The 24,325-nt window shown below is 55.1% G+C and overlaps 1 protein-coding gene across 3 annotated transcripts; it reads left to right on the top strand.

Annotated features, from left to right (window-relative positions):
• The first annotated feature begins 4,508 nt into the window (after nucleotides 1-4,508).
• Nucleotides 4,509-23,227, top strand: PAIP2B (poly(A) binding protein interacting protein 2B). 3 transcript variants are annotated; one of them, XM_069745118.1, is made up of 4 exons: nucleotides 4,509-4,609; nucleotides 13,123-13,274; nucleotides 19,092-19,268; nucleotides 22,063-23,227. In XM_069745118.1, exons 2-4 carry the CDS (start codon nucleotides 13,131-13,133, stop codon nucleotides 22,117-22,119), a joined length of 378 nt encoding a protein of 125 aa, XP_069601219.1. In that variant the 5' UTR covers nucleotides 4,509-4,609; nucleotides 13,123-13,130; the 3' UTR covers nucleotides 22,120-23,227. The 3 variants fall into 3 exon arrangements, with proteins under 3 accessions (XP_069601219.1, XP_069601218.1, XP_069601220.1); XM_069745117.1 differs by having other exon boundaries at nucleotides 4,542-4,725; XM_069745119.1 differs by having other exon boundaries at nucleotides 4,555-4,710.
• The last annotated feature ends 1,098 nt before the right edge of the window (nucleotides 23,228-24,325 follow it).

Genomic DNA, 24,325 nt, shown 5'->3' with positions numbered 1-24,325 from the left:
AGCTTGAAAGAAGGCGGAACCAGTGATGATTGGGCGATGGGCATTACGTGTCATGGGCGTCGGGACCGTGAGTGCAGTCACTGCAGGAAGTACGGCGCCGGGAGTATAGGCTTTGTTTTATTGGGGCCCAACATTTAGATTGAGACAGGGCTGTCCTTGTAGTAGAATATAGAATGCTCTATTTACCCTCCTGGGTTCAGCAATGCTCACGGTGTCTGTCAGTGCTGTAACCAGTCACTATGTTCACAGATTGGCTGCAGCGCTGTCGATGTGACGACAATACTGCAGATGACATCAACAAAGACCGGGAGAAGCAATGGAGACTCAGCGTGCTGGACCGGAGGATGGTGAGTAAAGCACACACACACATATATATATATATATATATATATACTAGATGTTGGCCCAATTCAAACGCACCGGGTATTCTAGAATATGTATGTATGTATGTTGCGCTGTCAGTGGTGTTTAAATCCCGCACTAATATCGCTGATTGATATCCCAGACAGACAGACAATTAGACCCTTAGACAACACAATGGCGGCACTTGACAGCAGTGGAGGACAATGATGATTCCAGAATTCGCGGCAGACTGTGCTCGTCGCTGATTGGTTGAGGCCTGGCGGCCTCGACCAATCAGCGACGCTGAATTTCCAGGACAGACAATTAAACCCTTAGACAATTATATATATAGACTAGCTATTGAACCCGTTCTACGCCCGGGTGGCGAGCATTTATATTGGTATATGGTCTCCATCCTGTCATGTGCTGCTCCATCCTGCTATGTGCTGCTCCATCCTGCGCCCCCATCCTGTCATGTACTGCACCCATCCTGCGCCCCCATTCTGACATGTGCTGAACCCATCCGGTGCCCCCATTCTGTCATGTGCTGAACCCATCCTGCGCCCCCATTCTGACATGTGTTGCTCCCATCCTGCGTCCCCATTCTGACATGTGCTGCACCCATCCTGCACCCCCGTTCTGTCATGTGCTTCTCCCATCCTGCACCCCCGTTCTGTCATGTGCTTCTCCCATCCTGCGCCCCCGTTCTGTCATGTGCTGCTTCCATCCTGCGCCCCCATTCTGACATGTGCTGCTCCCATCCTGCGCCCCCGTTGTCATGTGCTGCTCCCATCCTGCGCCTCCATTCTGACATGTGCTGCACCCATCCTGCGCCTCCATTCTGTCATGTGCTGCTCCCATCCTGCACCCCCGTTCTGTCATGTGCTGCTCCCATCCTGCACCCCCATCCTGTCATGTGCTGCTCCCATCCTGCGCCTCCATTCTGACATGTGCTGCTCCCATCCTGCACCCCCGTTCTGTCATGTGCTGCTCCCATCCTGCGCCCCCGTTCTGTCATGTGCTGCTTCCATCCTGCGCCCCCATTCTGACATGTGCTGCTCCCATCCTGCGCCTCCATTCTGTCATGTGCTGCTCCCATCCTGCACCCCCGTTCTGTCATGTGCTGCTCCCATCCTGCACCCCCATCCTGTCATGTGCTGCTCCCATCCTGCGCCTCCATTCTGACATGTGCTGCTCCCATCCTGCACCCCCGTTCTGTCATGTGCTGCTCCCATCCTGCGCCCCCATTCTGTCATGTGCTGCTTCCATCCTGCGCCCCCATTCTGACATGTGCTGCTCCCATCCTGCGCCCCCGTTCTGTCATGTGCTGCTTCCATCCTGCGCCCCCATTCTGTCATGTGCTGCTTCCATCCTGCGCCCCCATTCTGACATGTGCTGCTCCCATCCTGCGCCTCCATTCTGACATGTGCTGCTCCCATCCTGCACCCCCGTTCTGTCATGTGCTGCTCCCATCCTGCGCCCCCGTTCTGTCATGTGCTGCTTCCATCCTGCGCCCCCATTCTGACATGTGCTGCTTCCATCCTGCGCCCCCATTCTGACATGTGCTGCTCCCATCCTGCGCCCCCGTTCTGTCATGTGCTGCTTCCATCCTGCGCCCCCATTCTGACATGTGCTGCTCCCATCCTGCACCCCCGTTCTGTCATGTGCTGCTCCCATCCTGCGCCCCCATTCTGACATGTGCTGCTCCCATCCTGCACCCCCGTTCTGTCATGTGCTGCTCCCATCCTGCGCCCCCATTCTGACATGTGCTGCTCCCATCCTGCGCCCCCGTTCTGTCATGTGCTGCTTCCATCCTGCGCCCCCATTCTGACATGTGCTGCTCCCATCCTGCACCCCCATCCTGTCATGTGCTGCTCCCATCCTGCGCCTCCATTCTGACATGTGCTGCTCCCATCCTGCGCCCCCATCCTGTCATGTGCTGCTCCCATCCTGCTCCCCCATTCTGACATGTGCTGCTCCCATCCTGCACCCCCGTTCTGTCATGTTCTGCTCCCATCCTGCGCCTCCATTCTGACATGTGCTGCTCCCATCCTGCACCCCCATCCTGTCATGTGCTGCTCCCATCCTGCTCCCCCGTTCTGTCATGTGCTGCTTCCATCCTGACATGTGCTGCACCCATCCTGTGCCTCCATTCTGTCATTTGCTGCTTCCATCCTGTCATGTGCTGCTTCCATCCTGCACCCCCGTTCTGACATGTGCTACTTCCATCCTGCGCCCCCATTCTGACATGTGCTACTTCCATCCTGCACCCCCATCCTGTCATGTGCTGCTCCCATCCTGCGCCTCCATTCTGACATGTGCTGCACCCATCCTGCGCCCCATCCTGTCATGTTCTGCTCCCATCCTGCGTCCCCATCCTGTCATGTGCTGCTCCCATCCTGCGCCCCCATCCTGACATGTGCTGCTCCCATCCTGCGCCCCCGTTCTGACATGTGCTGCTCCCATCCTCCGCCCCCATTCTGTAATTTGCTGCTCCCATCCATATGCTGTTCCATAAAGGTTTATGGCCCCATAAGATGCTCCATGGTATTCTATGCCCCATACACTGCTCCATTATGGTTTATGGCCCCCATAAGATGCTCCATTCTATATGCCCCCGTACACTGCTCCATTATGGTTTATGGTCCCATAAGATGCTCCATGGTATTATATGCCCCGTATGCTGCTGCGATATATATATAAAAAGAAAATACCATACTCCCCTGTCGTCGCTGGGCGCCGAGTGCTGGGGGCCTGAGCAGGCGGGGACACTGTCGCGCTGTGGGGGTCAGGTGCCGGTATCGCCGCTAGCTTAGGCCCCCTACACTTGCTATATTCACCTGTCTGTCCCGTTCTAGCGCTGCGCCCCGCTATCTTCCGGCTCCTCTGGCTGTGACTCGTCAGTCAGAGGGCGGCGCGCATTAAGCGCGTCATCGCGCCCTCTGAACTGAACGTCACAGGCAGAGGACCCGGAAGATGGCGGCGCAGCGGTGGAACGGGGCCAGGTGAATATAGCTCATACTTACCCTCCTGGCGCGACCCTGCTTCTATGTTGGAGATTGCGGTGTGCGTTCAGTGCTTACGCATACTGCGATGTCCTGGGGGCGTCACTCTGTGGGGGCCAGACTGCGCCGGCGCTTGCGCAGTCTATAAAGGCTTCGGACAGAGTGACGCTCCCAGCCTTATATTATAGATACAACTTGTGCCCAGGGACTGGGATTTTCTGCCCCCTTTCTGGGCCTACCCGGCTGACTGTATGGGGCCCCGGGAGCCAGCAATCTCCAATCACCGAGCTCCTGACCGCTGCTGACGATCCCCGGGCCCCAGAGTCTGGGCGATGGCCGGGCCCCGGCTCATTGTTGCTTTTGTATCTGTTCTTAGACTTTTTGGTGTTTTCTGCCCTCCATTTTTCCATTTGCGCCTTTTGTATCGATCTTCCGCGTTTCTTTTCACACGTTCCATCCAATTCATCGGAGAGTTGTTCAGTTTGTCACAAATGTCGCCCCGGGGAGCAGTCTATGGACGCCAGGTTCAGCTATCGCCTCACTGTGAGGACTTTCAGCGAAAGCTGCAGGATACAAAAAGGCGGCGTCCCCTCTTCAGTCAGCGCCGGCGTCCACCGCAGCGAGCCGTCACCAGGGGGCGCTCACACGGCACAGCCGAAGCAAAGCTCCACGGGACGGTTTCAGGGCTTTCCCACAGAACAATTCCCCCGGCACCTCTGACGAGAGCCGCCCGCCTCCAGGAGCCGCCGCCGCCGCCGCCACCACCGTCACCTTCCCGAGTCTCCACACAATATGGCGGCCGTCAGCGCGCGACCACCGCCACCACGTGACCACCAGCGTAACACGTGATCCCCAGAGGCTGTAAACAACACGTCATCAGTCCGCGGATCCTAACCACGCCCATCACAGTCCTGATAGGAGAAGCCCAGTCACGGACACGCCCACCGGCCAACAAACTCTTTCCCGCTTGTCGGCTGTCTCCTTACTCCGCCCTCTTCACTCCTTTACGGCGTCCTAGTAGTAAAGGGGCGTGACGTAATCGCGTAAAGAGGTGTGTCAACGTCATGCCGTCCTCACGTCTAATCTGACGCAAGGGACGTCAAGGGCCCCTCCCCAGTTACGTCTTGTCAGCCGCCAATCACAGGACGGAGCTGCCCGTGACGGACGTGAGGCGCCAGCCAGTCCGGTGCGGAGGGAGGCGGGACGGGAGGCGTGGCCTGTGTACTCGCCATAGTGAACGAGGGTGATCGGTGCAGGCGGCGGTGAGCAGCAGCGCGGCGGAGGCGTCAGTCAGGCAGGAGGCCGCGCGTACCGGACGAGCAGCGATCACCGTGGGGGACGAGAGCAGCGGCGCAGGCTGTAGGTGCGGAGAGCGGAGGTAGGCCCGGGCCCCTCAATGCGGCCGTGTGCGGCTCTGCGGACATCCGCCGGGAAAGTTGTGCGAGCACCAACATGGCGGTTATCGGCTCCGCACAGACATGCGGCCCCCGCGGAGCACTGCAGGCGCCCTCCGCCGCGGGCTGCTGGGACTTGTAGTCCTATACCGGTAATACACGTGTCCCCTGCGGCAGGACTACAACTCCCAGCATGCAGCAAGCACACTCTGTCAGGATGCTGGGACTTGTAGTCCTGTATCAGTAATAATACATGTACCTCGTAGCAGGACTACAGCTCCCAGCATGCCACGGCATCTATCAAAGGATGCTGGGACTTGTAGTCCTGTATCAGTAATAATACATGTACCTCGTAGCAGGACTACAGCTCCCAGCATGCCACGGCATCTATCAAAGGATGCTGGGAGTTGTAGTCCTGTATCAGTAATAATACATGTACCTCGTAGCAGGACTACAGCTCCCAGCATGCCACGGCATCTATCAAAGGATGCTGGGACTTGTAGTCCTGTATCAGTAATAATACATGTACCTCGTAGCAGGACTACAACTCCCAGCATGCCACGGCATCTATCAAAGGATGCTGGGACTTGTAGTGCTGTATCAGTAATAATACATGTACCTCGTAGCAGGACTACAGCTCCCAGCATGCCACGGCATCTATCAAAGGATGCTGGGAGTTGTAGTTCTGTATCAGTAATAATACATGTACCTCGTAGCAGGACTACAGCTCCCAGCATGCCACGGCATCTATCAAAGGATGCTGGGAGTTGTAGTTCTGTATCAGTAATAATACATGTAACCTCGTAGCAGGACTACAACTCCCAGCATGCAGCAAGCACACTCTGTCAGGATGCTGGGACTTGTAGTCCTGTATCAGTAATAATACATGTAACCTCGTAGCAGGACTACAGCTCCCAGCATGCCACGGCATCTATCAAAGGATGCTGGGAGTTATAGTTCTGTATCAGTAATAATACATGTACCTCGTAGCAGGACTACAGCTCCCAGCATGCCACGGCATCTATGAAAGGATGCTGGGAGTTGTAGTTCTGTATCAGTAATAATACATGTACCTCGTAGCAGGACTACAGCTCCCAGCATGCCACGGCATCTATCAAAGGATGCTGGGAGTTGTAGTCCTGTATCAGTAATAATACATGTACCTCGTAGCAGGACTACAGCTCCCAGCATGCCACGGCATCTATCAAAGGATGCTGGGAGTTGTAGTCCTGTATCAGTAATAATACATGTAACCTCGTAGCAGGACTACAGCTCCCAGCATGCCACGGCATCTATCAAAGGATGCTGGGACTTGTAGTCCTGTATCAGTAATAATACATGTAACCTCGTAGCAGGACTACAGCTCCCAGCATGCCACGGCATCTATCAAAGGATGCTGGGACTTGTAGTGCTGTATCAGTAATAATACATGTACCTCGTAGCAGGACTACAGCTCCCAGCATGCCACGGCATCTATCAAAGGATGCTGGGAGTTGTAGTTCTGTATCAGTAATAATACATGTAACCTCGTAGCAGGACTACAACTCCCAGCATGCAGCAAGCACACTCTGTCAGGATGCTGGGACTTGTAGTCCTGTATCAGTAATAATACATGTAACCTCGTAGCAGGACTACAGCTCCCAGCATGCCACGGCATCTATCAAAGGATGCTGGGAGTTATAGTTCTGTATCAGTAATAATACATGTACCTCGTAGCAGGACTACAGCTCCCAGCATGCCACGGCATCTATGAAAGGATGCTGGGAGTTGTAGTTCTGTATCAGTAATAATACATGTACCTCGTAGCAGGACTACAGCTCCCAGCATGCCACGGCATCTATCAAAGGATGCTGGAAGTTGTAGTCCTGTATCAGTAATAATACATGTACCTCGTAGCAGGACTACAGCTCCCAGCATGCCACGGCATCTATCAAAGGATGCTGGGAGTTGTAGTCCTGTATCAGTAATAATACATGTACCTCGTAGCAGGACTACAGCTCCCAGCATGCCACGGCATCTATCAAAGGATGCTGGGAGTTGTAGTTCTGTATCAGTAATAATACATGTACCTCGTAGCAGGACTACAGCTCCCAGCATGCCACGGCATCTATCAAAGGATGCTGGGAGTTATAGTTCTGTATCGGTAATAATACATGTACCTCGTAGCAGGACTACAGCTCCCAGCATGCCACGGCATCTATCAAAGGATGCTGGGAGTTGTAGTTCTGTATCAGTAATAATACATGTACCTCGTAGCAGGACTACAGCTCCCAGCATGCCACGGCATCTATCAAAGGATGCTGGGAGTTGTAGTTCTGTATCAGTAATAATACATGTACCTCGTAGCAGGACTACAGCTCCCAGCATGCCACGGCATCTATCAAAGGATGCTGGGAGTTGTAGTTCTGTATCAGTAATAATACATGTACCTCGTAGCAGGACTACAGCTCCCAGCATGCCACGGCATCTATCAAAGGATGCTGGGAGTTGTAGTTCTGTATCAGTAATAATACATGTACCTCGTAGCAGGACTACAGCTTCCAGCATGCCACGGCATCTATCAAAGGATGCTGGGACTTGTAGTCCTGTATCAGTAATAATACATGTACCTCGTAGCAGGACTACAGCTCCCAGCATGCCACGGCATCTATCAAAGGATGCTGGGAGTTGTAGTTCTGTATCAGTAATAATACATGTACCTCGTAGCAGGACTACAGCTCCCAGCATGCCACGGCATCTATCAAAGGATGCTGGGAGTTGTAGTTCTGTGACAGCCAGAAGGCTGCTGCAGCAATAGTACACACTGACAGGACTACAACTCCCAGCGTGCTGTCTTCTGCTGCTAGTGCCTGCTGGGAGTTGTAGTTACAAGAGCCCCCAGTTTGGGAAGAACTACAACCCCCAGCATAGCCTGCCGTGCGCGGCCCATGATGTCGGGTGATGGAGGCTCCAGTGCGGAGGATGAGGGTCCGCGAGTCCAAGCCTGGTGACCCCATTACAGGGGCGTCCTGGACTGCTCGGTCACCCTGGTGACATCGCTGAGGGTCCCGCACCCCCCATTTATCTGCGCTGAGAATTTACCTCAGATCGTTCACTTCTATAGGAAATGCAGCACTGACAACGGCCACTGCAGGGAGCTGCGCTGCTCTCACTGGCCACATCCAGCTGATCGGTGGGGGGCGCCGGACCCCAACACTGTGACAACCCCATGATCCTTGGCTCTTATTGAGCTGCCCCCCAAACTGTAGATCTGTCAGGCCACAGATACCCCACTTTTTAGAGGAGTGGAGAGAATGGTGACGGACAGGAGGCAGGAGCACCGGCCAGTGCTGGGACCACCCCCAGGACACCTAACAACTTGCACAAAATGCATCTATTTGTAAATAATTGACCTCTCGGGCTGTGGGGTACGGCCTCTCGGGCTGTGGGGTACGGCCTCTCGGGCTGTGGGGTACGGCCTCTCGGGCTGTGGGGTACGGCCTCTCGGGCTGTGGGGTACGGCCTCTCGGGCTGTGGGGTACGGCCTCTCGGGCTGTGGGGTACGGCCTCTCGGGCTGTGGGGTTTGACCTCTCGGGCTGTGGGGTACGGCCTCTCGGGCTGTGGGGTACGGCCTCTCGGGCTGTGGGGTACGGCCTCTCGGGCTGTGGGGTACGGCCTCTCGGGCTGTGGGGTTTGACCTCTCGGGCTGTGGGGTACGGCCTCTCGGGCTGTGGGGTACGGCCTCTCGGGCTGTGGGGTACGGCCTCTCGGGCTGTGGGGTACGGCCTCTCGGGCTGTGGGGTACGGGCTGTGGGGTACGGCCTCTCGGGCTGTGGGGTACGGCCTCTCGGGCTGTGGGGTACGGCCTCTCGGGCTGTGGGGTACGGCCTCTCGGGCTGTGGGGTACGGCCTCTCGGGCTGTGGGGTACGGCCTCTCGGGCTGTGGGGTACGGCCTCTCGGGCTGTGGGGTAGCGGTGACTGTGGCTCTGGGGGAGCAGCGACTGCGGCTCCGCACACAATAGTAACTTTCGATTATTCCGAGGGCCCCAATCTGTAACCGTACGCTCCATCTAAGACGAGACTGATAGTGCGTGGGATGAGACGAACATCATCTATGGGGATTCATCTTTCTTAAACGTGTTAAAAAAGGAAATAGAATTTAAAAAATATACAGAAAAAAGTTGGGAAAGTCAGATAAGACATAAGCGGGGGAGGGGCGGAGGTGGGAAAATAATGGACAGAGAGACGGAAGCCCCCATTATAGAGGCTACAGCCCCCAGTAATCATCACACATAAGTAGAAGTCCGGATCTCTAGCGTGGATCACAGCTAAACACGAGCTTCTTAGTGAACGTTCAGAACATATGAACCTCGTCACTGCTGACATCTGAAGGTCCCGGACCACCATGACACCGTGCCAAGAGGGTGAGCTGCCAGGAAAGGCTCCCAAAGTCCCAGGTCACCATAGCATAGCAACAAGGGCCACCTCACTAAAGGAAAGGACCGGAGAAAACCCCACGTATGGTACATAGATCAATGTAGACTGAAGGTCCAGAGGGCGACATTGTCCTGCCGTGTGTCACACAATGGTGTCCTGACAGGTAATGGTCCAGGGAGCACGTCCAAGTGGTTGTGCAGAAAAAATGCTCAAAAAATAGAGAACACTAAAATCCCACATCCTAGATATCACTGAAATGTTCCACTTGTAAATTGTTACTCATTACATAGTGGAATACGATGAGAACAGTAAAACTTAAAAATGATCATCGTAAATCACAACTAATATCCCACGGAGGTCTGGAATTGGAATGATGCTCAAAATCAAAGTGGAAAATGAAGTTACAGGCTGATCCAACTTCAGTGGAAATGCCTCAAGACAAGGAAACGATGCTCAGTAGTGTGTGTGGCCTCCACGTGCTTGTATGACCTCCCTACAATGCCTGGGCATGCTCCTGGTGAGGCGGCGGATGGTCTCCTGAGGGATCTCCTCCCAGACCTGGACTAAAGCATCCGCCAACTCCTGGACAGTCTGTGGTGCAACGTGACGTTGGTGGATGGTGCGAGACATGATGTCCCAGATGTGTTCCATCAGATTCAGGTCTGGGGATCGGGCGGCTAGTCCATAGCTTCAATGCCTTCATCTTGCAGGAACTGCTGGCACACTCCAGCCACACTCCAGCCACATGAGGTCTGGCACTGTCCTGCATTAGGAGGAACCCAGGGCCAACCGCACCAGAATATGGTCTCACAAGGGGTCTGAGGATCTCATCTCGGTACCTAATGGCAGTCAGGCTACCTCTGGCGAGCACATGGAGGGCTGTGCGGCCCTCCAAAGAAATGCCACCCCACACCATTACTGACCCACTGCCAAACCGGTCATGCTGAAGGATGTTGCAGGCAGCAGATCGCTCTCCACGGAGTCTCCAGACTCTGTCACGTCCGTCACATGTGCTCAGTGTGAACCTGCTTTCATCTGTGAAGAGCACAGGGCGCCAGTGGTGAATTTGCCAATCCTGGTGTTCTGTGGCAAATGCCAAGCGTCCTGCACGGTGTTGGGCTGTGAGCACAACCCCCATCTGTGGACGTCGGGCACTCAGACCATCCTCATGGAGTCTGTGTTGTAGGGTATGTGCCCACGGTCAGGAGTCGGCAGCTATTTGAACACAGCACATGTCAGCTGCGTCCAAAGCGCTGCCGGCTTTTGAACGCAGGTGATTCCGCATGTGTTCATTGAACCGTGCAGAATCACCGCGTCCAATATTGGACGGTGATATTTATTTTGTGGAGGCTCGTATCCCGCAAGATACATAGACATGCTGCAATCTGTAAAGATGCACCGCATGCCCGTCTCCGCAGGAAAGCCGTGGGCGTCTTGGCACGCATAGTGGATGGAACTTCTTGAAATCCCATTCAGTATGCTGTAAGATTTGGACGCTGCGGATGTACACAGCATCCAACCCGCAGCGTTTACTGACTGAGAGAACATACCCTGCCAGTGTGAGCAGAAATGGATGTTAGTGGCCTGCTGTAGGTCATTTTGCAGGGCTCTGACACTGCTGCTCCTGTTCCTTGCACAAAGGAGGAGGTAGCGGTCCTGCTGCTAGGTTGCTGCCCTCCTACGCCCCCTCTACATCAGCTGTTGTGGCCTTTCCCCTGGTATCCGCTCCATGCTCCAGACACTGTGCTGACACACAGCCACCCTTCTTGCCACAGCTCACATTGATGTGCCATCCTGGATGAGCTGCACTATCTGAACAAGTTCTGTGGGTTGAAGACACCGCCTCATGCTACTGTACATCTAGGGGTGAGAGCAATGACAAAATGCAAAAGTGCCCAAAAAGGATGAGAACAGAGACATGGTCTGTGGTCACCCCCTTCAGAACCGCTCCTTTATAGGGTTGTCTTGCTAATTGCCGATCACTTCTACCTGTTGCCTGTTCCATTTGTACAACGGCAGGAGACATTGACTCACAATCGATGTTGCTTCATATCAGGACATACTGACTTCACAGAAGTGATTGATTGACTTGGAGTTACATTGTGTTGTGTAAGTGTTCCCTTTACTTGAGCATAGACCCTGGTGTGACTGGACTGGTGGTTAGGAGCACACGACACTTGTGTGTTTCACCGGTTACTGGGCTTCATCAGGAGGGGTCTGGTATATAAACCTATTTTAGATATATGGCCGTTAGGTCTTCATGGTTATATGTAAAAGAGGGTCTTCTGGCCAAGAGATGAGGCTCCTGATCAGAAGGGGACATGCATCCTCCCCGTCATTGATATGAGTGAGCGCTGTGTAATGCTGCGTTTCCCCTGTGGTGGCGCTGCAGCCATGGCGGGGGGCACTTTGTGATCAGTCTCTTGGTTGATAGACCCTCGTCTTAACGTTACACATCACTGGTCCCCTGCAAACATCACGGCAGTTGTGCGGCCCCTTGCCTCGCCATGGCCGGTACTGTTCTCTAACGCATTGATGCCAGAGCGAAAGAAGGGCCCAATACTTCCACAGCGCGTCACCGGGAGTCCTCTCTGTACGCGGCAGTAAATGTAACAGTCTCCCAAGTGGTTCTCAGTTATTCGGGTCTTGTCGTCTTCCTTCTTTATGACATTCCCAGAGAACCGGCCTCATATTGTTTGTGTAGTGATTACTGACCTGTCTATATTCAGTTACAACAGCTAGCAGAAAGCGCGATCACGGCTGTTGTAACAGGCAGGGCTGTGGAGTTGGTAAGCCAAATCTCTACTACTCAATTTCCCAGACTGACTCCAGAGCCCTGATAATGGGTGGGCTGTTCAGTGCTGTCCAGGAGGCTCGCAGCTGACGGACGCAGCTTCTGCATCACTGAAGTTCGGCTGCATATTTTCATGGGGGTTCTCTGATACCCGCTGCAGCCCTGCCTGGAGTACTCGTCTCACGGCGGCTCTGAGGTGCTTGGTTGGTGCTCTGCCACCTGTGGCTTCCTGTTCTGGCGGTGTACAGGACGTGGTTGGAGACAGATATCAGGAGCTTCCTGGGGAATTGGTGCTGCTGTCACCCCTCGCCCTTCGTCGTTGCTGTGTCTCGCCCCTCGTCGTTGCTGTGTCTCGCCCCTCGTCGTCGCCGTTGCTGTGTCTCGCCCCTTGTCGTCGCCGTTGCTGTGTCTCGCCCCTCGCCGTTGCTGTGTCTCGCCCCTCGCCGTTGCTGTGTCTCGCCCCTCGTCGTTGCTGTGTCTCGCCCCTCGTCGTCGCCGTTGCTGTCTCGCCCCTCGTCGTCGCCGTTGCTGTCTCGCCCCTCGTCGTCGCCGTTTGTCTCGCCCCTCGTCGTCGCCGTGTCTCGCCCCTCGTCATCGCCGTTGCGGTGTCTCGCCCCTCGTCGTCGCCGTTGCTGTGTCTCGCCCCTCGTCGTCGCCTTTGCTGTGTCTCGCCCCTCGTCGTCGCCATGTCTCGCCCCTCGTCGTCGCCGTGTCTCGCCCCTCGTCGTCGCCGTGTCTCGCCCCTCGTCGTCGCCGTGTCTCGCCCCTCGTCGTCGCCGTTGCTGTGTCTCGCCACTCGTCGCCGTTGCTGTGTCTCGTCGTCGCCGTTGCTGTCTCTCGCCCCTCGTCGTTGCTGTGTCTCGCCCCTCGCCGTTGCTGTGTCTTGCCCCTCGCCGTTGCCGTGTCTCGCCCCTCGCCGTGACTCCCATCTCCCAGCGCTAGCTACCGACGTCTGTTCCCTCGCTCGCTGCTATATCGTCGGCACTTGCTACTTCATCAATGTGTGGTCCCTGTTGGTCAGAGAGTTCATACCTCTCATCTAATGTGTACGGGGGTCTTTATTCTCGTATTCTCCCCAGTAACCTTTGTATGGGGGTCCTTCTTGCCGCCATGCACTATAGCGCTTTGGCACCCGGTAATGGTGTAATCAGGCTGTTCCTCCCGCACAGATACCGCCATGATGAACGGCTCAAACATCGGGAATTCCTCGTCTAACAACAAATCCAAGGATGAGCAGGTGGTGAACGGGCACGACGAGAACGAGAACAACCCGTTTGCAGAATACATGTGGATGGAAAATGAGGAGGATTTCAACAGACAGGTATGTGACCGCCATTCAGAGAGAACTACAGTGTAAAGCATGGGGGGCGGACAGGAGAGCATGGGAATCTGGTGGGCCACCATCGTGTGAGCAGTACTTGGCACTATATACCTGAATCACTGTGCACAGACAGTGGCGGCATCGTATTCCTCAATCTGCCCAGATCATTGTTATAGAATATTGTGAATGATGACAATGTCACCTTGTATGTAGCTGAGAAGAGGGGTCCTGGAGATTATTGGTGGGTTCTTGGCAGCGCAGTCCAACACTGGGCACAGATCTATGTGATCGCTGCAGAGCAGGAGCGGAGGCTACAGGACCTTCTGCACCAGTAATTCTAGGACCTTTCGGGTCTGGTGACCACAGGACCTCAAGGGGCTTCAGGTCATCGAGTGAAAGGTCCTGCAGCTTCTTATCTCCTGCGGTCTCCATGGAGGTCACAATCAGGAACTACAAGATGTGGTCATGTGTGTAAGGAAATGTTCCTGTAGCAGAGCCGCGTGTGTGTGTGTCTGGGGGCACGTAGCAGAGCCGCGTGTGTGTGTGTCTGGGGGCACGTAGCAGAGCCGCGTGTGTGTGTGTCTGGGGGCACGTAGCAGAGCCGTGTGTGTGTGTGTCTGGGGCCATGGAGCAGAGCCGTGTGTGTGTCTGGGGGCACGTAGCAGAGCCGCGTGTGTGTGTCTGGGGGCACGTAGCAGAGCCGTGTGTGTGTCTGGGGCCATGGAGCAGAGCCGTGTGTGTGTGGGGCCATGGAGCAGAGCCGTGTGTGTGTGTGGGGCCATGGAGCAGAGCCGTGTGTGTGTGTGGGGCCATGGAGCAGAGCCGTGTTTGTGTCTGGGGCCATGGAGCAGAGCTGTGTGTGTGGGGGCACTTTGCAGAGCCGCGTGTGTGTCTGTGGGCACGTAGCAGAGCCGCGCGCGCGTGTGTGTCTGGGGGCACGTAGCAGAGCAGCGTGTGTGTGTGTCTGGGGGCACGTAGCAGAGCCGCGTGTGTGTGTCTGGGGCCATGGAGCAGAGCCGTGTGTGTGTCTGGGGGCACGTAGCAGAGCCGCGTGTGTGTGTCTGGGGGCACGTAGCAGAGCCGTGTGTGTGTCTGGGGCCATGGAGCAGAGCCGTGTGTGTGTGTGGGGCCATGGAGCAGAGCCGTGTGTGTGTGTGGGGCCATGGAGCAGAGCCGTGTTTGTGTCTGGGGCCATGGAGCAGAGCTGTGTGTGTGGGGGCACTTTGCAGAGCCGCGTGTGTGTCTGTGGGCACGTAGCAGAGCCGCGCGCGCGTGTGTGTCTGGGGGCACGTAGCAGAGCCGCGTGTGTGTGTGTGTCTGGGGGCACGTAGCAGAGCCGCGTGTGTGTGTGTCTGGGGGCACGTAGCAGAGCCGTGTGTGTGTCTGGGGGCACGTAGCAGAGCCGCGTGTGTGTGTGGGGCCATGGAGCAGAGCCGTGTGTGTGTGTGGGGCCATGGAGCAGAGCCGTGTTTGTGTCTGGGGCCATGGAGCAGAGCTGTGTGTGTGGGGGCACTTTGCAGAGCCGCGTGTGTGTCTGTGGGCACGTAGCAGAGCCGCGCGCGCGTGTGTGTCTGGGGGCACGTAGCAGAGCAGCGTGTGTGTGTGTCTGGGGGCACGTAGCAGAGCCGCGTGTGTGTGTCTGGGGGCACGTAGCAGAGCCGTGTGTGTGTCTGGGGCCATGGAGCAGAGCCGTGTGTGTGTGTGGGGCCATGGAGCAGAGCCGTGTGTGTGTGTGGGGCCATGGAGCAGAGCCGTGTTTGTGTCTGGGGCCATGGAGCAGAGCTGTGTGTGTGGGGGCACTTTGCAGAGCCGCGTGTGTGTCTGTGGGCACGTAGCAGAGCCGCGCGCGCGTGTGTGTCTGGGGGCACGTAGCAGAGCAGCGTGTGTGTGTGTCTGGGGGCACGTAGCAGAGCCGCGTGTGTGTGTCTGGGGCCATGGAGCAGAGCCGTGTGTGTGTCTGGGGGCACGTAGCAGAGCCGCGTGTGTGTGTCTGGGGGCACGTAGCAGAGCCGTGTGTGTGTCTGGGGCCATGGAGCAGAGCCGTGTGTGTGTGTGGGGCCATGGAGCAGAGCCGTGTGTGTGTGTGGGGCCATGGAGCAGAGCCGTGTTTGTGTCTGGGGCCATGGAGCAGAGCTGTGTGTGTGGGGGCACTTTGCAGAGCCGCGTGTGTGTCTGTGGGCACGTAGCAGAGCCGCGCGCGCGTGTGTGTCTGGGGGCACGTAGCAGAGCCGCGTGTGTGTGTGTGTCTGGGGGCACGTAGCAGAGCCGCGTGTGTGTGTGTCTGGGGGCACGTAGCAGAGCCGCGTGTATGTGTTTGTGTCTGGGGCCATGGAGCAGAGCTGTGTGTGTGGCCATGTAGCAGAGCCGTGTGTGTCTGGGGCCCTGGAGCAGAGCCGTGTGTGTGTCTGGGGGCACGTAGCAGAGCCGTGTGTGTCTGGGGGCACGTAGCAGAGCCGTGTGTGTGTCTGGGGGCACGTAGCAGAGCCGTGTGTGTGTGTGTGGGGGCACGTAGCAGAGCCGTGTGTGGGGGCACGTAGCAGAGCCGTGTGTGTGGGGGCAAGTAGCAGAGCCGCGTGTGTCTGGGGGCACGTAGCAGAGCCGCGTGTGTCTGGGGGCACGTAGCAGAGCCGGGTGTGTGTGTCTGGGGGCACGTAGCAGAGCCGTGTGTGTGTGTGTGGGGGGGCACGTAGCAGAGCCGTGTGTGTGGGGGCAAGTAGCAGAGCCGCGTGTGTCTGGGGGCACGTAGCAGAGCCGTGTGTGTCTGGGGGCACGTAGCAGAGCCGGGTGTGTGTGTCTGGGGGCACGTAGCAGAGCCGCGTGTGTGTCTGGGGGCACGTAGCAGAGCCGCGTGTGTGTGTGTCTGGGGGCAAGTAGCAAAGCCGTGTGTGGCTGGGGGCACGGAGCAGAGCTGTGTGTGTGTGTGTCTGGGGGCACGTAGCAGAGCCGTGTGTGTGTCTGGGGGCACGTAGCAGAGCCGTGTGTGTGTCTGGGGGCACGTAGCAGAGCCGTGTGTGTGGGGGCACGTAGCAGAGCCGCGTGTGTCTGGGGGCACGTAGCAGAGCCGTGTGTGTGTCTGGGGGCACGTAGCAGAGCCGCGTGTGTGTGTGTCTGGGGGCACGTAGCAGAGCCGTGTGTGTCTGGGGGCACGTAGCAGAGCCGTGTGTGTCTGGGGGCACGTAGCAGAGCCGCGTGTGTCTGGGGGCACGTAGCAGAGCCGCGTGTGTGTGTCTGGGGGCACGTAGCAGAGCCGTGTGTCTGGGGGCACGTAGCAGGGCCGTGTGTGTGTGTGTCTGGGGGCACGTAGCAGAGCCGTGTGTGTGTGTCTGGGGGCACGTAGCAGAGCCGTGTGTGTGTGTGTCTGGGGGCACGTAGCAGAGCCGTGTGTCTGGGGGCACGTAGCAGAGCCGTGTGTGTGTGTCTGGGGGCACGTAGCAGAGCCGTGTGTGTGTGTGTGTCTGGGGGCACGGAGCAGAGCCGGGTGTGTGTGTGTCTGGGGGCACGTAGCAGAGCCGTGTGTGTGTGTGTGTGTCTGGGGGCACGGAGCAGAGCTGTGTGTGTGTGTGTGTGTCTGGGGGCACGGAGCAGAGCCGTGTGTGTGTGTCTGAGGGCACGTAGCAGAGCCGTGTGTGTGTCTGGGGGCACGTAGCAGAGCCGTGTGTCTGGGGGCACGTAGCAGAGCCGTGTGTGTGTGTGTCTGGGGGCACGTAGCAGAGCCGTGTGTGTCTGGGGGCACGGAGCAGAGCCGTGTGTGTGTGTGTGTCTGGGGTATGTAGCAGAGCCGGGTGTGTGTGTGTCTGGGGGCACGTAGCAGAGCCGGGTGTGTGTGTCTGGGGGCACGTAGCAGAGCCGGGTGTGTGTGTGTCTGGGGGCACGTAGCAGAGCCGGGTGTGTGTGTGTCTGGGGGCACGTAGCAGAGCCGGGTGTGTGTGTCTGTCTGGGGGCACGTAGCAGAGCCGGGTGTGTGTGTCTGGGGGCACGTAGCAGAGCCGTGTGTGTGTGTCTGGGGGCACGTAGCAGAGCCGGGTGTGTGTGTGTCTGGGGGCACGTAGCAGAGCCGGGTGTGTGTGTGTCTGGGGGCACGTAGCAGAGCCGGGTGTGTGTGTGTCTGGGGGCACGTAGCAGAGCCGGGTGTGTGTGTCTGGGGGCACGTAGCAGAGCCGTGTGTGTGTGTCTGGGGGCACGTAGCAGAGCCGGGTGTGTGTGTCTGGGGGCACGTAGCAGAGCCGTGTGTGTGTGTGTCTGGGGGCACGTAGCAGAGCCGGGTGTGTGTGTGTCTGGGGGCACGTAGCAGAGCCGGGTGTGTGTGTGTCTGGGGGCACGTAGCAGAGCCGGGTGTGTGTGTGTCTGGGGGCACGTAGCAGAGCCGGGTGTGTGTGTGTCTGGGGGCACGTAGCAGAGCCGGGTGTGTGTGTGTCTGGGGGCACGTAGCAGAGCCGGGTGTGTGTGTGTCTGGGGGCACGTAGCAGAGCCGGGTGTGTGTGTGTCTGGGGGCACGTAGCAGAGCCGGGTGTGTGTGTCTGTCTGGGGGCACGTAGCAGAGCCGGGTGTGTGTGTCTGTCTGGGGGCACGTAGCAGAGCCGGGTGTGTGTGTCTGGGGGCACGTAGCAGAGCCGTGTGTGTGTGTGTGTGTGTCTGGGGGCACGTAGCAGAGCCGGGTGTGTGTGTGTCTGGGGGCACGTAGCAGAGCCGGGTGTGTGTGTGTCTGGGGGCACGTAGCAGAGCCGGGTGTGTGTGTGTCTGGGGGCACGTAGCAGAGCCGGGTGTGTGTGTGTCTGGGGGCACGTAGCAGAGCCGGGTGTGTGTGTGTCTGGGGGCACGTAGCAGAGCCGGGTGTGTGTGTGTCTGGGGGCACGTAGCAGAGCCGGGTGTGTGTGTGTCTGGGGGCACGTAGCAGAGCCGGGTGTGTGTGTGTCTGGGGGCACGTAGCAGAGCCGGGTGTGTGTGTGTCTGGGGGCACGTAGCAGAGCCGGGTGTGTGTGTGTCTGGGGGCACGTAGCAGAGCCGGGTGTGTGTGTGTCTGGGGGCACGTAGCAGAGCCGGGTGTGTGTGTGTCTGGGGGCACGTAGCAGAGCCGGGTGTGTGTGTGTCTGGGGGCACGTAGCAGAGCCGGGTGTGTGTGTCTGGGGGCACGTAGCAGAGCCGGGTGTGTGTGTCTGGGGGCACGTAGCAGAGCCGGGTGTGTGTGTGTCTGGGGGCACGTAGCAGAGCCGGGTGTGTGTGTCTGGGGCCACGTAGCAGAGCCATGTGTGTGTGTCTGGGGGCACGTAGCAGAGCCGGGTGTGTGTGTCTGGGGCCACGTAGCAGAGCCGTGTGTGTGTGTCTGGGGGCACGTAGCAGAGCCGGGTGTGTGTGTGTGTCTGGGGGCACGTAGCAGAGCCGGGTGTGTGTGTGTCTGGAGGCACGTAGCAGAGCCGGGTGTGTGTGTCTGGGGCCACGTAGCAGAGCCGGGTGTGTGTGTCTGGGGCCACGTAGCAGAGCCATGTGTGTGTGTATGCCCCAGCTCAGACCAGGCTGCCCACAGCTGCAGTCCCTGTCCCCAGACTCTGTGTGAATGACTGAGTAGCCGGACTGGAGGTTTGGGCAGCCCCACCCTGATGACGGCTTCCCTTTACATTGGTCGGCGCCTCGGTTGGTGGCTGGACAGTCCGGCAGGCGCTGACTAGCTGCTGAGCCATCTGCAGTATTATAGCTGGCGGTCACATCAGCAGCACAAGTTGTCAGGATCCCCCTCCACAGCAGCACTGGGGGAGGTGGGCCGCGCTGCACAGGATCCCCCCGGATTCGGCACATGCTCCATCACCCTGTCTTACCCTTTAGGTGGAGGAAGAATTACAGGAGCAGGAGTTTCTGGACCGCTGCTTCCAGGAGATGTTGGACGAGGAGGATCAGGACTGGTTCATCCCGTCGCGCGATTTGCCGCAGGGAGTGGGGCAGTTGCAGCAGCAGTTAAATGGTCTCACAGTCAACGACATTCACAGTTCGGAGGACATTCTGGTGAGTGCTGCACTCCATGCCGTCAGGGTAACCTGGCACAAGGGGTACGACGCAAACTGACCCTAGTCTGAGGGGCACATCGCGGGGCACACATCCTTTTCTCAAAGACTCCGCAACAAAAAGACATTTTACTATTTACATTGGCATGTTATCACATTTTCATATGCTGCCCTTCTACCCATCTGTACAGTCTCATAAAAAGCACCAGGAGGCATCACAACTGTGTAATATCAATGGCATCAACATTACCCCAGAGCTGCACTCACTATTCTGCTGGTGCAGTCACTGTGTACATACATTATATTACTGATCCTGAGCTATCTCCTGTATTATACCCCAGAGCTGCACTCACTATTCTGCTGGTGCAGTCACTGTGTACATACATTACATTACTGATCCTGAGCTATCTCCTGTATTATACTCCAGAGCTGCACTCACTATTCTGCTGGTGCAGTCACTGTGTACATACATTACATTACTGATCCTGAGTTACATCCTGTATTATACTCCAGAGCTGCACTCACTATTCTGCTGGTGTAGTCACTGTGTACATACATTACATTACTGATCCTGAGTTACATCCTGTATTATACTCCAGAGCTGCACTCACTATTCTGCTGGTGCAGTCACTGTGTACATACATTACATTACTGATCCTGAGCTATCTCCTGTATTATACTCCAGAGCTGCACTCACTATTCTGCTGGTGCAGTCACTGTGTACATACATTACATTACTGATCCTGAGTTACATCCTGTATTATACTCCAGACCTGTACTCACTATTCTGCTGGTGCAGTCACTGTGTACATACATTACATTACTGATCCTGAGTTACATCCTGTATTATACTCCAGAGCTGCACTCACTATTCTGCTGGTGCAGTCACTGTGTGCATACATTACATTACTGATCCTGAGTTACATCCTGTATTATACCCCAGAGCTGCACTCACTATTCTGCTGGTATAGTCACTGTGTACATACATTACATTACTGATACGGAGTTACATCCTGTATTATACCCCAGAGCTGCACTCACTATTCTGCTGGTGCAGTCACTGTGTACATACATTACATTACTGATCCTGAGTTACATCCTGTATTATACTCCAGAGCTGCACTCACTATTCTGCTGGTGTAGTCACTGTGTACATACATTACATTACTGATCCTGAGTTACATCCTGTATTATACTCCAGAGCTGCACTCACTATTCTGCTGGTGCAGTCACTGTGTACATACATTACATTACTGATCCTGAGCTATCTCCTGTATTATACTCCAGAGCTGCACTCACTATTCTGCTGGTGCAGTCACTGTGTACATACATTACATTACTGATCCTGAGTTACATCCTGTATTATACTCCAGACCTGTACTCACTATTCTGCTGGTGCAGTCACTGTGTACATACATTACATTACTGATCCTGAGTTACATCCTGTATTATACTCCAGAGCTGCACTCACTATTCTGCTGGTGCAGTCACTGTGTGCATACATTACATTACTGATCCTGAGTTACATCCTGTATTATACCCCAGAGCTGCACTCACTATTCTGCTGGTATAGTCACTGTGTACATACATTACATTACTGATACGGAGTTACATCCTGTATTATACCCCAGAGCTGCACTCACTATTCTGCTGGTGCAGTCACTGTGTACATACATTACATTACTGATCCTGAGTTACATCCTGTATTATACTCCAGAGCTGCACTCACTATTCTGCTGGTGCAGTCACTGTGTACATACATTACATTACTGATTCTGAGTTACATCCTGTATTATACTCCAGAGCTGCACTCACTATTCTGCTGGTGCAGTCACTGTGTACATACATTACATTACTGATCCTGAGTTACATCCTGTATTATACCCCAGAGCTGCACTCACTATTCTGCTGGTGTAGTCACTGTGTACATACATTACATTACTGATCCTGAGTTACATCCTGTATTATACTCCAGAGCTGCACTCACTATTCTGCTGGTGTAGTCACTGTGTACATACATTACATTACTGATCCTGAGTTACATCCTGTATTATACTCCAGAGCTGCACTCACTATTCTGCTGGTGTAGTCACTGTGTACATACATTACATTACTGATCCTGAGTTACCTCCTGTATTATACTCCAGAGCTGCACTCACTATTCTGCTGGTGCAGTCACTGTGTACATACATTACATTACTGATCCTGAGTTACCTCCTGTATTATACTCCAGAGCTGCACTCACTATTCTGCTGGTGCAGTCACTGTGTACATACATTACATTACTGATACTGAGTTACATCCTGTATTATACCCCAGAGCTGCACTCACTATTCTGCTGGTGTAGTCACTGTGTACATACATTACATTACTGATCCTGAGTTACATCCTGTATTATACCCCAGAGCTGCACTCACTATTCTGCTGGTGTAGTAACTGTGTACATACATTACATTACTGATCCTGAGTTACATCCTGTATTATACTCCAGAGCTGCACTCACTATTCTGCTGGTGCAGTCACTGTGTACATACATTACATTACTGATCCTGAGTTACATCCTGTATTATACTCCAGAGCTGCACTCACTATTCTGCTGGTGCAGTCACTGTGTACATACATTACATTACTGATCCTGAGTTACATCCTGTATTATACCCCAGAGCTGCGCTCACTATTCGGCTGTGGTGAATGCTGTACAGCTTCCATGTATTGTGTGTGTGTATATTTATTTATTTCTTTATTTATGTCTTATATTTATTTTTATATATTTTTATTTTCTTTCTTTCTATCAGAGCAAAAGTAACTTGAACCCCGATGCGAAGGAGTTTGTCCCCGGAGTGAAGTATTGAACATTTACATTCAATTTTTAAAATCAAAACAGAAAAAAAAGACAAAAAAGACTGTTTTCCTTAATCTTCAGGACAAAGCTGCACAAAAAAATATAAAAAAAAATTCCCCGTGGGGGAGGTGGATTATCGGGGCGGCTCGACACTGTGACTCGAGCACCTTCTCCTCGGGGGCCGTCCTCCAGGCGTCTCCATCCCCTCCCCCCACACAGCATCTGGTTGTGGTGGGCTACTTGTCGGACTTCAGGTTCTTGGTTATTTTTTCGTCCCTTCTGTAAAGGTGGGTGCAACCTTCATGGAAACACCGGATCGACAGAAGATTCTGCAGCGTCTACTTGCCGTCTGTCCCTGCCTCTCCGACCCGCCAATATCGGAGGCACATTGGCCCCGCGCCGGTGTGACGGTGGCTACTCCGGTTGTATTCGGGGTGGGGGGGCGTTCATTTCAGTGCCATTTACATCAGCTCGAGGTGCAAGAGGGTTTTTTTTTTGTTTAGGTTTTTTTTTCCCAGTGTCTCTCAGGATAACAGGTGTACCTGACGTGTTTTTTTTTTTTTGGGTTCAGTGTTTGGCGGCCCCTTTCCCGGGGGCCACATTTCTCTCTGCTTCAGCTGCTTGCAATGTGGACATTGTCCGTCGTCCGCCCTCCCCACCGACCGCCGCTCTGCCTCCTCATCGCCAGCCGTGATTTCTCAGAAAACACTAAGCTATGCGTCTTGCCTGATTCTCAATGATGTTACAGGGCCGCTCTCGTGCGAGGGGCCCGCCATCCCCCCCACCGGCATGGCTGTGCCATGCTCTCGGAGATGGAGACCCCTCTGCCATCTGGTTGGCCTCGCCTCCTTACAAGACGATGCAGGTCTGAGCTTTCCATGATCCAGACTGCGATATCACTGGTAATCTAGACCATGGACAGGGGTGTCCGAAAACCTCCGATCCAGGGGCCGTCTCTGCCCCCTGCCGTCTATCCGCAATGATTGTACTGCACAGAGCCGCTCAGAGACACCAATAAGCTACCGTCTTCGATCACTGCCTCTGGCTCCCATTGTCTTATCACGTGATACGGAAAGGCCGCAGACAGAAGAAAACAAAAATAAAGCCGCCTGATCATTGTACGTGTCTGTGTGCTTGGTGTTGGGGGCTGCAGCGCTTCCTAGTGTGCATTAGGACTGTCGCCTGCGTCCACCTTCACGCGCAGCGGTGTCTGAAAGTTTCTGAACTCTTCGGAACTTTCCACATTTCTGCCAAAATTCGACGAAAATATCAGAAAAGTGCTCAAATATCACTTGTCTGGGAGTGTTAAAAGTAAGTGAACCTTTGTGCAGCAATTGTGCTGATCAGTCCTGCACATTGGCTTAGTGGAATTTTAGCCCGCTCCTCTCTACAAAACAGCTTCACCGGTGTTTTTTTCCCACGGACTGCTCTCTTCAGCTGCTTCGACAACATTTCTTAGGATTGAGGTCCTTACTGTGACTCGGCCATTCCAAAATGTTACCTCTATTTATTTGTAGGACATCTTGTGGTTTTAGGTAGTTGTCTTGTTCCTCCTAAGATTGAGCTCACGAGTAGACGTCTTGACATTTTCTTGTTAAAATTTTCTGGCATAACTCGGCAGGACTGTGGAGTCGGAGTCCATTGTGGTGGAGTTGGAGTCAGAGCCGGTGTCATGGAAATTGAGGAGTCGTAGTTGAAGGTTTGGCTTACCGACTCCACAGCCCTGGTATGAAGTAGTGTTGGAGTCAGCCGGTGTCATGGAAATTGAGGAGTCGGAGTTGAAGGTTTGGCTTACCGACTCCACAGCCCTGGTATGAGGTAGTGTTGGAGTCAGTGTCATGGAAATTGAGGAGTCGGAGTTGAAGGTTTGGCTTACCGACTCCACAGCCCTGGTATGAGGTAGTGTTGGAGTCAGCCGGTGACATGGAAATTGAGGAGTCGGAGTTGAAGGTTTGGCTTACCGACTCCACAGCCCTGGTATGAGGTAGTGTTGCAGTCAGCCAGTGTCATGGAAATTGAGGAGTCGGAGTTGAAGGTTTGGCTTACCGACTCCATAGCCCTGGTATGAGGTAGTGTTGGAGTCAGCCAGTGTCATGGAACTTGAGGAGTCGGAGTTGAAGGTTTGGCTTACCGACTCCACAGCCCTGGTATGAGGTAGTCTTGGAGTCAGTGTCATGGAAATTGAGGAGTCGGAGTTGAAGGTTTGGCTTACCGAC

This window comes from Ranitomeya imitator, chromosome 1 (assembly GCF_032444005.1).
Source record: "Ranitomeya imitator isolate aRanImi1 chromosome 1, aRanImi1.pri, whole genome shotgun sequence".
Taxonomy (NCBI): domain Eukaryota; kingdom Metazoa; phylum Chordata; class Amphibia; order Anura; family Dendrobatidae; genus Ranitomeya; species Ranitomeya imitator.
The sequence above is the reverse complement of the archived record's forward strand: the minus strand, read 5'-3'. Positions and strand labels throughout refer to the sequence as shown.

Bases quoted from the DNA above. Each gene is read 5' to 3' on its own strand.
- PAIP2B (XM_069745118.1), top strand. From the start codon at position 13,131: ATGATGAACGGCTCAAACATCGGGAATTCCTCGTCTAACAACAAATCC. The intron at 13,275-19,091 runs GTATGTGACCGC...CTTACCCTTTAG, and splicing joins AGGAGGATTTCAACAGACAG to GTGGAGGAAGAATTACAGGA. The intron at 19,269-22,062 runs GTGAGTGCTGCA...TCTTTCTATCAG, and splicing joins ACAGTTCGGAGGACATTCTG to AGCAAAAGTAACTTGAACCC.